Genomic DNA, 12,710 nt, shown 5'->3' on the forward strand with positions numbered 1-12,710 from the left:
CTTCTGATGATATTAACAAAGTCATCTGTCCTTGTTGAGTTTCCTAGTCTGTGGTCTCCACTTCAGAACCTCGAGGCCCTGTTGTTCTGTGTTCTGTGATAGCGTTGACTGACCATATACGATTAAATCAGTTAAGAAGGGATGCGTAGACGAAAGCAACTGACAAATCCCAAAATATTGACAAGTTGAATTGGCTGGGGGTGAATAAACTTTCAACTTGGTAGTTACATCACATGCAATGTTACCGGAGGCTGTCGAGCTGAGGTCCTGTTGGAACCCCACGAAATCTTTTAATGCCAATAAAGTTATGGTGGAAAACTTATAACCAAACCCTTGGAAGCACAGTTTTGTTATGAACAAAGTGTTTCCGAAAGGTTCTCGAATAGCAACGACCATGTGGTGGTAGGTTCGGCGTGGTATCCCCCCACTAGGAGGACCGACGAAATAGACAAGGTTTGGGGAAGTCCCTGGATGCAGACAAGATAATAATAATAAAAAATGTTACTAACACAAAAAAGGTTTTATTTGGCAAATAACACTTGAACACCTATAGTCTATGTCCTGAAAGTCGAAAATCTCATGTCAATGTTATTACGTCCGTCAACAATGACAAATTACAATGATTGATATATCCAACATGAATTCGAAAATCATTAAAAATTGTAAATATTAAAAATGTTCGATTATAACACTGTAAAAAGAAAAAAAAAGTCAATGTACAAGATATAAAATTCAATTGAACACAAATCATGGTATTAGGGTGAGTGTATTATATTTTTACTTCTTTTTAGACTAAAGAGAAAGCTTTATATTCAATGTGTAAAGTCCACAAAAATCTCCAACGAGTTTTGATATTTCTAAAATGTACCTAATACAAGAACATAGCTAATCATTTGCAAGTTTCGTAATCACTTATTTCAAATTGTAAGAAGATTTTAACGAATTTTTTTTTGGACATTTTTTTTTCATTCGTAAAATAATGCACAACTACCGACCAAAGAGTAACTCATTTTATGGAGCCAAAAGATACGTATAAAATGCTCACATTTTCTTTTTTTGGTGTGTATGTCACTACTGCCCAGATGGCATTTGCAGATTCCACTAGTTTAAGGTGACAAAACGCAGAGGACGCCTAAGACCTCTTAAAGTAACGAATCTTAAGGCTTCCAGGGAAGGCTTGGCTCAGACAACTTTATACTATTTTACCGAATTGGGCCGTCGAACTCTGCAATCGCTAGGGGACTTAAGTTAGGAATGTTACTAGTCGGTTTATTCCATTAAAAAAGCTTATGATTTAGTATTTATAATCTCTAGTATAAGCTGAAATTGCTTTATATATTCGTCATTTAAACGCGAAAGGACTATATATATTATGTTAACAAACATATTCATGTCGATGTAGAGGTATATTGATGGCTGGCGCGTCACTGACGGCTGGACTGCTGGTAGTGCAGGTGGCAGTTCTACCGCTGCTGTTTAAATACAGCAAATGCGTGCAGCGGAAGATGGTTTTTTCCAATTGCAGTGAGTATTTATTAGATAAATTTTCTCCCTATAATTTGATAATAGATCCAGACGAGGTACGGATCTTTCGGTCATCTTGGAATCTGAATGCTAAACGGGTGTTATTGTCGAGTGAGATCCCACGCCGATATTACAGTCTGACTGAAAAGTTGCTAAGAAAACCCTAGATCTTAGTGTGTATAGAAAAGCCTAGTTAAAAGGCTAGCCTCAAACAAACCAAGGGGTTTATATCATCAAATAAATAAATAAAAGACATAAAACACTGTCAAGCATCTGAAACATTCTATCGGTTTTAGTTGGTGCATATTCGAAATAACATCATATCTAAATTGGTAATATATGTTTTTAGTCGTAACAATTTTGAATAATTACTGCGCCTGGGAATACTTTAAGTTTTCTTCTATTAGACGAAATTGCTATTCATTTTTGACAGGCGCCGGCGAGTACTTTTGGTTAATTTGGCTAAACTTTTTGTTCATTTTATTCTAATGTTTATATATTAATAAAGGTATGCGTAATAAGCGTTATAGCCAAATAAAAAAATTTAAACTGTAAATGTCTTATTCATTTTTCTTGTGTGCAAGCATTTTGTTAAAATTTAAAAACTGTTACTGTAACTGGCGGCTATCATTACTGTGACATGTCGTTGTAAAAAATAAAAAAAAAAATTTGATAAAATAATAAAAATGAATAAATGTTTTATTATTTCCAGTAAATTACCCGAGAAATTTAGACTACGACAATCCATCGAGTTGCGACATTATCGGCGCTAGGAACTTTACTATTGACTTTCACTCGAAAGTCGACACATGTAAAGTGAAATTGGGTGAGTACTACATCTCTCGTGGAAAGCTATAATCTCAGTCCTCCTACTTCTGGTTACGTATACTGGTTTAGAAATAGAGAACTGGAGTGGTAGAGTCGTCTGTTTTAAATGAGTTTAGTTTAGTTAGTAGAGGGGAACCTCGTCCAATCCTTGATCCAGGAAGCGCGTGACCTTTAGTAATGAAGATAAACAACCAAGAAGATGAAGAAGAAAAACATTATTCTAGTGAACGCTATAGATTTAATGATAAAAACATAACATGTAGTGTATTTTTAAGGCGTATGGCACATTGTCCCCTGCTCGCTGTTCAAAGAACTGTTCGTGGTCCGCAAGGAGTTGGACTCAAAGACGAGGCTAATGAATGAGCTGAAAAGAACGAAGAACGCCGTCGTACTTTACTGTCATGGTAAGGTTTTTATTTAATTTGCAAAGTTTTTGTCTTTAAGCGGTGATATAAATTGGTTTTTAATTTAGGCATCTATATATCTGTGGTCAAATAGACCTTGAATAAATTTCCTAATATTTCGTAGAAGGTTCTTAAAGGAACAAAATTAAAAATTGCGAAAAAACTTGAAGGATTTAACGAAATGTATGGGTTATTAAAACTGAGCATTTGACAGTTCACTGTGAAATTCGCGCGTTTAACAGCCAGCTTTGAACTTCGCGCGTTTGACAATTTGAATTGGTTGTATTTGCAAAAAATTATACTAGCTATTTACACATTTGCGAAAATAATATATCATAAAGGGTTTCGACTGTATCAATAGAAAGGTCAACCGTTATGTCGATGTTTGTCAAAGCTACCACTTTGCAATGCAGAAGATTGGTATGCATCTTCTAGTGTGACAGCGGCAAGATTTAAGCCAAGCTATTTGCTGCCTGTCCCGCCAGTGCCAGCCCCGTGAAATTATAAGTTGGCATTTGCCAAGAGCCAAAAAGCACTAAGGTGTAATAAAACGGTTAGGTATAAATTTAACTTTAACGTTTAGGTAACTGCAACCATCGCGCATCTCCCCACCGCCTCAGCATGTACAAGGTGTTCCAAGAGCTGAACTTCCACGTCATCACGTTCGACTACAGAGGTCTGTTTTGTTTGCTTACTTTTATGGACACCAAAAGCCGAGTTTAAGAAACGCACTAAAAGTATACCACCACTAATATTACAATCATCATCATATATACTACCACCAACACAAAATCCTCTATCGTCACCATCACCGCTACACCACTATTGTATAAATATAGAAAACAAATTGAATATTGTAAAGGTGTATTCCAGAAGGAATGGTGAACGAAAAGAGGCGATGTATGAAAGGTAAAGGAATGAATGGGAATGAGAGATAATGTTAGGGAAAAAAAGAATGAGTGAATGATATTAAGTGAAGTATAAGAAGAGTGAGCTAAGATTAAAACAAAGGGACAATTTTAGCTTAAACAACATTGTCATCGCTGCCACTCACACTTCTACCATCATTAAACAATCACTATATATCGTAATAGATGTACATATTTTATAATTTCATTGCTTGCCTTGGTCACATCGATCATGTTTCTCACTTTGATTGTACATACAAATAACTCAATGTATTTTTAAGATCTGCAGCAATTTTTTTCGAAACTTCGATAATCGCTTCTTTCGTTTTACACTGTTTTTCAGGTTACGGAGACTCGACGTGTATACGACCTACAGAGCGCGGGGTAGTGGAGGATACCTTGCACGTGTATTCATGGGTATTGCAGTCTATCTCCAAAGGCAACAAACCAACCGTTATTATATGGGGACATTCTTTAGGTACGCTTTGTTTACGTAGTCTGTATTAATAATTGTCATTGACACCTTCCTTAAACGAATGTAACGTCATAAAGTATAACAACATGAAAGATGAGGTATCTCCTGTTGAGGATTGATATAGACGAGATAAAGAAAAAGGAACAGATCTGCTTATAGTTTGAGATTAATTACAGATAAGCACAAAAAATAGAATTGATTTAAATACATTCCATTTTTGAATATTACATACACGCGGTTTTGTTGCAGGGTGGTAAGTGACGTATTTAGTCAAAACAAAACCGTATATAAGAAAGTGTGGCGAGGAATGGGAGACGATGCTTAAATGTAATGTGGGCGAATGCTGTATGTTAAATGTATGCTGAATGATATAAATTGTGAAGGAGTAAGTCAGGATAAGTCCGAAAGGAAGAAATAAAAACATGTTTTTGGTTCGTAGGAGCAGCAGTTGCAGCGCATCTCGTGGCACATTTATCTCAGCTAAGCGGAAACCTGGACCAAGAAAAGAAAAATCTGCCCCCGCCTTATGCTCTCATTTTGGAGGCTCCTTTTAACAACCTCATCGAGGAAATCGAATGCCATCCATTCTCTAAGGTTTGACGGGTTTTAGTCGTGTCAACTCATATTTTTAACACTGTATGTATGTGTGTATATACACACACAAACACATATACACACACACACATAAATATATATATATATATATATATATATATATATATATATATATATATAATAAAATTAAGATAGCGCCCCAAAGACCCCATAGACCCAAAGATCGTTTATTAAATGGATTTACAGATAGCATTTGCTAATATCCCAGCATGGGAGTCTTTTGTTACAATATTAACTGTGGAAGCTTGTCATTCTTCTTTTCTGCTGATAGATGCTGCTATATATTTAAGGGGAACTGGAAAGTAATGTTGCTTTCTTATGTTAAATTCACACAATTACATTTTTAACAAATTTTTACTTCTAATCAACAATACGTTTACCTTCGTTATCAACAACCTTTTACCGTCAAGTGTACAAAATCAATGCCGGAGCGGTAACAAATCTATCAGTTTTTCTATAAAATACGTCGACAGAAACGACATTACTTTGTGGTCCCCATAATATGTATGTTTTTCTTAATGTCATTTTATAATTTGATATGTAAGCAGAGGATGAAGAGTTAGAATTGTATAAGCTTCAACCCTGAATCAACAGCTGGTGTCCTGGCTTCCGTATTACAAGACGACCTTCCTGGAGCCATTTGCAGCGTCATCGGAGTACAAGTTCACCACGGACCAGTACCTCGCGATGGCGCCCAACGTACCTGTCCTCATTCTGCATTCTAAAAGCGACAAAATTGTACCCTATGATCTAGCTGTTAAGGTGAATTTTTCTATAACCGTTGTTTGCATATAAAATTCCATTTTTTTTGTGGAAATGATCCAATGTAGTTATTTTAATGATATATATATCTTCAGTAGAAAAAGATGAGAGTAAATTTAGACCTGTAGTATATACAGAATGATTGGTTATAGGTGTAAAGGCTTTAAAACGGTGAATGAATATACTATTTTCCTGTCAATTAATGTATAGGACATCCTATATAAAGATCAGTGGTTTAAGTAAGAAAAATTATCTTCTATGAAATACTGCATATTAAAATTAATTATGAATTACTATCTGTCCGTGTACATTTTGTACTGCCAGAAGTTATTGGCATGTCGCATTACAATAGAAAATATAAATTAATGAAACTGATCAAAAAGTAAGATTAATCTGTTTATAAAATGTAATTATTTTATATATTCTTCCAAATCAATTTCATCGCCTTCAAAGTAATTGCCGTCTGATAAAATGCAAAAATAAATAATTGTAAAACATTTCAAATTGACCGGTGTACATAGGTGATTAAAAAAGTGTTGACCTATAATTGTGATTGTAAAATTATTAAAACTTTTTAATATAGATTCATCCATTTAAACCTTTGGACTCTAAGTAATAATCCTGTTATATTTACAAGTATAAAGAAAAATCAGAAAAATACTTTTTATTTACCAATCCCTCCAGGTCTAAGTTTCCGTGGTAACATTGATGCCCGGAAATGATGCTTGTTTTCCAGCGGTGGGTATGAAAATGATAACCTCTTTCAGGAGTATAGATATTCCATGTTCTGAACTGGAAGAAAGCATACCTATATATATATATATATATATATATATATATATATATAAATTTATATACATATATATATATATAAATTTATATATATATATATATATATATATATATATATATATAAATATGTAAATATATATATATCGACATGCGAGAAACTTTCGGTTCCAAAGGCCGACAGTTGTACGTATGATGTACGCCGTCAAATTTCCATTTCAAAGATGCAATTCGTCGAGCCATAATTGATTTATTCCTAACATAGTAACACTGATTTAATCGGCAGTTACTAGAACAGAATATTTAAATGACAAGAATCCTTGGCAATAGTGTCGTTTTATTATTGTGATTTTATTTAGTATATATCTGATAAAGTGTATATATATAAATCAGTATTGATAAACTTTGTTATAAGATGTGTTTTTGTAGAGTTTCACCCTTCTTCTTCTACACAACTATACCACCTTGAGAAGCAGAGTAGAGTCAAAAATAAAATAAAGTGTCGATCAATAAGAGTTCTGTTAAAAGTTCCAATGTTGAAAAATGACTTTTAACATTTTAAATTTTAGTTGTACGAGAGCGCGGTAAAGATGCGAAACCAGATCGGCTCCAGCTCCCCCGTCGTCCTTCACGGCTTCGAGCGTGGCCGTGGACTTGGTCACAACAACCTCTGCCAGGCCTCGGACCTGCCGCTGGTGGTGAGGTAAATTGATTTTAATTCATACAATAAGAGTTCTTCCATTACTGTGTTACAAATGAAACGACCATTTCTTGAATATGTACGTTGTCATAAACTGTAGACCAAAAAACCAGAAACCAAATATCGGAAACCGGAGACCAGTGACAGAAAAACGGAGAAGACCTGAGACAAAATACAGGAGACCTGAGACAAGAGACTAAAGACTGTAGACAGAATACCGGATACCGAGGACATGAGACGTAGATTGGAGATCGGAGTAGGGATATCGGAGATAGGAGACGAAAGAAAGGAGACCTAACATAAGATCACAATCTGTGATAAGATCACCCCTATTGCTACTCACATTCATTAATTTTGCATTTATTTTTTATTACTCTGCTGTAATAAAAGTGAGTCTGCTTCACTTTTTCAATATACGACATAGAATTGTCATGCCAGCCAGTGCCAATTTCAAATGTCTTTACTTGAAAAGATAAGACCACACATAGTCCTTTTTTATTATTATTAATTATTTAATAATATATCTCTTTCCAATGTTACGTACACAATAAAAGGCATAAAGTTTATTTAAAATTAGGTTCTTAAAACAAATATTTTGGTCTTCAAAATACATGCGAGATAAACATGAAGTAGAAAAAGAGCAATTTGTTATTGAAAGAATATTGCGTTTGCAATATTAAAACCAGCAGGTGAACTTCTTAACAGAGATCATTGTTTGAAGGTAGATAAAGAAAGAACATTTTTATTTTTTGTAGAAATAATATTAACAAGTTATTAGATTACACTTTCATATATTATTATATTTATTTATGAGAACTGGGCGAAAGTTTTACCCGGACGCCTTCTCAGCCCAAAGCGTGGTTCATCAGATTGAGCTGAACACGTTTCTGGTCCAGAAGTTCACAGGACTCGTGGCATTCCCCCAGTACCTTCATAGGTTTAAACTTAGGAGAGTACTCCATGCTCTTGTGACCTCGGAGTGGACAAGACCATGACGCATACAGTCACAGGCTGACCCGTATTTGGTGAGGAACGAACAAATTGCCAGTTCGGTTGCAGAAAAAGATAGGAGGATCGTCTCGCTGGTTAGCCAAGGGGGAGGACACCAGATCTTTAAGTACTAAAGGAGGATAATCGAAAGAAAAATAAAAAGAAATGACGTAAATCTATAGAAGAGAGATAAATATTTCGAACTAACCAAATAAGCCTAAATGAAAATTGTGAAATAGAAATAAATAACAAGACTTGAATAAATTAAAAAATTACAAAATATAGATTAAAAACACAAAATTAAGAATTGTTACAGTATTCTGGAGGAACGGTGAAAGAAAAGGAATAGAAGAGAAGAAAACGACAACAGAGAAATAACCAAAATTGTGTAAATGATGTGCCGGCTCATACGTGGTAGGGAAGTACAAGGGATCCCCAAAACGGAAGCCAAAATGTCAAAATAAATCGATTTATTGATGGTAAAGAAAAAGATCAAAGCTCGTCAATATCTGTGGTTTATAGTTTAAAAAGTGTTATTTTTATTATGCTATATACCAGTGGTGGTTAAGCTCCTTGATAGTTCGAGCCGTTGTTCGAAATTTAAAACATTTCGCGAGCCGCAATTTAATGCGCATTTAAAACACGCAAACGAAAATTACAGCATTTATATTTATTGAAATTATATGACAAAAGTATAAAATATGTAAAAGTATAAAATAGGTATATTGCAGTTGACATAATGGCACGCGTATATGACAGCACTCCTAATAATACATAAGATGCCGGTTAGTTAATTATGATCAGTGTTGGGATTTCGCTAATTTTATGGTGAAATATAATAATTATTTACACCAGTAATTTGTTTCGATTTCCCAGCAGCTGACATAGGTTATATAAATTTAAATATTGAAATAATTCGACAATCTATCGGAGCCAAAAATAATCGTACAAAGGCTCGCGGGCCGCAGTTTGGCCACCCCTGTTGTGTGTAATACCTTACACTAGGTTCCATAAAACTATTTACTCTTTTGTTTACAACTTTGTATACACTCTCTCTTAATGGTATGTCATAAATTTAAGTTCAGTAAACAAAGACCTACAAAAAAACCTTTTTATATTGTAAAGGATTTTTTAAATGACAATAAACTATCAGAGATAATTGCTCTACTACTGTCTGTTGTAAAAGTGACCAAAAAAAGTTTATAAAAAAAAGAAAAAAAAACGAGTTCGTTCTTTTTTTAAAATTGAAGACTATGGAGGTTTTTTATATTGTTACGGCACCATCACTGTATCGTTACAAATCATATTACTACATAACATTATTATGTTAGGGATATATTTTTATTAATTTTAATAATAATAAGGTTGTTGTCGAAGAATTCCCAAGAGGCGTCCAAAAGCTACGTGGTGGTCTAATATCGGAAAGGAACTGGAAACCCTTCAACTTGATGCAGAGACAACCCAGGATAGAGTGGCCTGGCGCAAATTGATAAGGAGACCCGACCCCAAATAAAAGGAAAAGGGAAGGAAGGAGAAGAAGGTTGTTGTCGAAGTGGCAAAGGATTTCAATACTAAGCTTACAGATAGATATTTCGGGCACATTCCACAAGCATATGAACATATTTCACCATTCGAAATTTTGTGAAATTTGGTACCAACGCAATTTTTAGCAATTAGGCTGAACGACTCTTTTTAGATCTCTCGTAGCTTTTAGATAAGAATGCAAATACAGTTAAGTTCAATCTGATTTAAGTTTCTGTCAAATTAATCATCAGGAATTTTTCTCATGACATTATATGTGGTTGCTATAGATCAGTGTTTTTAACGCTTGGCCCACGATCCAAAGAGGGGGGCAATTTGATTGTAAAGGGGGCCAATTCGAAAGTGGCTTCGATACGAGTTTAAACCTTTCGCGTTGATATAAAAAATATATATGTTAGGGCGCAAGAATTTTAGAGAAGCTATGGTCGGACATATAAAAGGTTGAAAAATACTGGAGATAACCTTTCAGCCCCAACTGCCATCAGTTGAACGATGTACTCCGTCTACTGCCATTTTAGACGGGCAAATCTTCAAACTACGTCGATGATCTTGGTTCTTTTGTACTCCTCATTTTTTAATTGGATCTCTTCATTCCTCCCTTGGTGACCTTGAGCCTTTTTATGAGTTCCATCGTGTCTAGAATTCGTTCGTCATCATCGACAACACACATTGGCAAAAAGACCTTCGTCTTCAAATATTGTTTTATTTGACGTCAAATATTTCACAGCTAGTGACATGTGTTTTAATTTACATCAGGATTTGTATATAGAGAGAAAAGCGTTGATTGAAGGCTGTAGACGAACCCCATAGAGTACCTAGCTACCTTAGATTAAGAAGATGATGGAAGAAAGGCGAGGAAAGAAAGAAGGTATAAAAGAGCAAAACGTAAGATATTGTGAAGGACAAAAGTAAAGAATGAAAGATATTGTGACGCGTGAAAGAGAGAGTGATAAATAAAGAAAAGACTAAAAAAATTATTGAACAATAAAGTCCCTGATCCCAAAAAGTTAGGGATACGAGAGGCCCCCAATAGCGGGGGCAGTTAAAAAAAAAACATGTTCAAGACGAGTTCCAGAGTATTCATCAGGGCTGCAATGTTGTGGTTAGAGATAGAAGAACCAAAATAAAAGAGAAGTTTAATAAGTATTACACGAGATAAATTGCATCAGACAGTTGACAGTAACGTTTTTATAGACAAACTAAAGATACAGTGGAAAAGCCGTCATAACTCAAGGCAACGGCGGAAATAAGAAAGAAAAAACTGCCCATAAATAATGCGGTAATAACACCGAGACCGGAAATTGCGGAATTCCAACCAGGGTCGATGGTTTTAAGATAAATTATATTTTAACATTGTAACACTGGTGCATTTTAAACCTAAAATATTGTTGAAATAAATTTGTCTGTGTGTTTAATATTTTTTGTTCGAGGAAAAATATTTAGAAGAATCTTCGGAAAGATGTTGTTTTTATTTAAATTGTAATAATGTCGAATATCAGCCAGTTCTCGGTATAAATGAAGGTATAAACAATAATTTAAACCACAAAAATATCCCGCTGTATATGGACATTCTATTCTCCTATATATGTTATTTCTCCACTATATATACAGGGTGACTGGTGGTGTAAAACGTATGTGTATATAGCTCATAAACAATTTACATTAACATCATCGTCGAGTTGCCAGCTTATCGGTTTTTTATAGCATACACTTTGGAAAGTGATCGATGGCTCTTTTCGAACTGATCGAGCCATCTCCATTCCTTTATCGGACTACTAGGCGCAGGCAAAAGTTTCATCCATACGTTGTTGACATACCCAAAAGTCGAACTAAACTGTTTGATCTGGTGAGAGTCGCCAAGATTTGGAACGACCTGCCTGGGTCTATTTTTCCTGATGAGTTGAACTCTGGAGCCTTTAAGAGTAGAGTGAACAGGTTTGTTTTGGATGGGCATGTACCACCTTTGTATCTACACTTTCTATCAGGTGAGATGGGAGACAAACGCCTATTCCGTTACAACTATGTATTAAAAAACAAACAAGTGCAATTTAGAATATGTAATATTAACCTTAAGAAACTTTATATATCTTTTCAGAATGCTTTTAAAACGAAGTATTTATTTATATTTTTTTTATATTTTTTTTTGCCATAATCATGTCAACAATTGTATAAAATACTTTTTTGTTCTATGCCTTCTGTCATGAAATATTACTTTTTGGTTTTTCGTGGTTTTACATAATTCATTGATATTTTGCAATTTTTTATTAAATTAGAATTATTTTTATTATCAACTGAGTTTTTATAAAAAACACTAAATTTGTCGTATCTCTGAAACTACAGGTTTTAGAATAAGGTTTGCTGTTTTATTAATTGACTGAAAATTATTTATTTATTTACTACTTTAAAGGTTTTACTATTTCCAATCACTCTGTATATAGCAGAGGAATGACATTAGTAGTCTTTAAAGAGAATAATATAAACATTGACGACATAAATAATATATTGTAATAATATTACCTTTCTCTTTCAGCACCTTCCTACACACCATTGAAAAGACACCAAAATGAAGTCACAGGTTTCTAAATAAGAAAATAAAATGATTGAAGAAATATAGCCTTTTATTATAATAAAAATATAATTCTCCGTTCCTGAAATTTAAATAATTGTTCATTCTCGTTGTCGTTTTAGCCCATCATGTGTAGTGAAGATATATATATATATATATATATATATATATATATATATATATATATATATATATATATATATAAGGATATGCCAATTTGGATCCACTTTTTTAAAATGGCGCCCATTTAATTTTTTTATTTATTTTTTTATTATCTTTCATTATATTTTTTATTACCAGATTGGAAGGCAGTGGAGTTCTTAGATAGCCTAGGGGACGCTTCACGAAGTGACCAAACATAAGGCCTCCCGAAAGGACACCTTCGCTTGGAATCCTGAGTTTGATGAATAAGCAGATGTAGTTCAGCAGTAGAGAACTTGCGATCGTAGGTTGCGGATTCAATTCTTGGGATACATTCTTACTTATCATACTTGTGCATTTAATATAAAGAATGCTACTGTTCATATAAGTTTCTAGAGGATAAACAGCAGCATCCTCTAACTACCACAATACCACGCGTCTCGATGAAAAAAAAATCATACCACAC

General features: G+C 34.2%; 1 protein-coding gene across 1 annotated transcript; it reads left to right on the forward strand.

Moving 5' to 3' along the window:
* The first annotated feature begins 749 nt into the window (after nt 1–749).
* LOC137924858 (lysophosphatidylserine lipase ABHD12-like) lies at nt 750–7,012 on the forward strand. Its single transcript, XM_068768240.1, has 9 exons — nt 750–760; nt 1,403–1,524; nt 2,237–2,350; nt 2,628–2,756; nt 3,340–3,432; nt 4,008–4,142; nt 4,579–4,733; nt 5,349–5,516; nt 6,875–7,012. The coding sequence occupies exons 1-9, from the start codon at nt 750–752 to the stop codon at nt 7,010–7,012; spliced, it is 1,065 nt and encodes a 354-aa protein (XP_068624341.1).
* Nucleotides 7,013–12,710: the final 5,698 nt, after the last annotated feature.

This window comes from Battus philenor, unplaced genomic scaffold, assembly GCF_028537555.1.
Source record: "Battus philenor isolate CCGP_79_NKW_IND1 unplaced genomic scaffold, ilBatPhil1.0.hap1 SCAF_25, whole genome shotgun sequence".
In the NCBI taxonomy this organism is placed as follows: Eukaryota; Metazoa; Arthropoda; class Insecta; order Lepidoptera; family Papilionidae; genus Battus; species Battus philenor.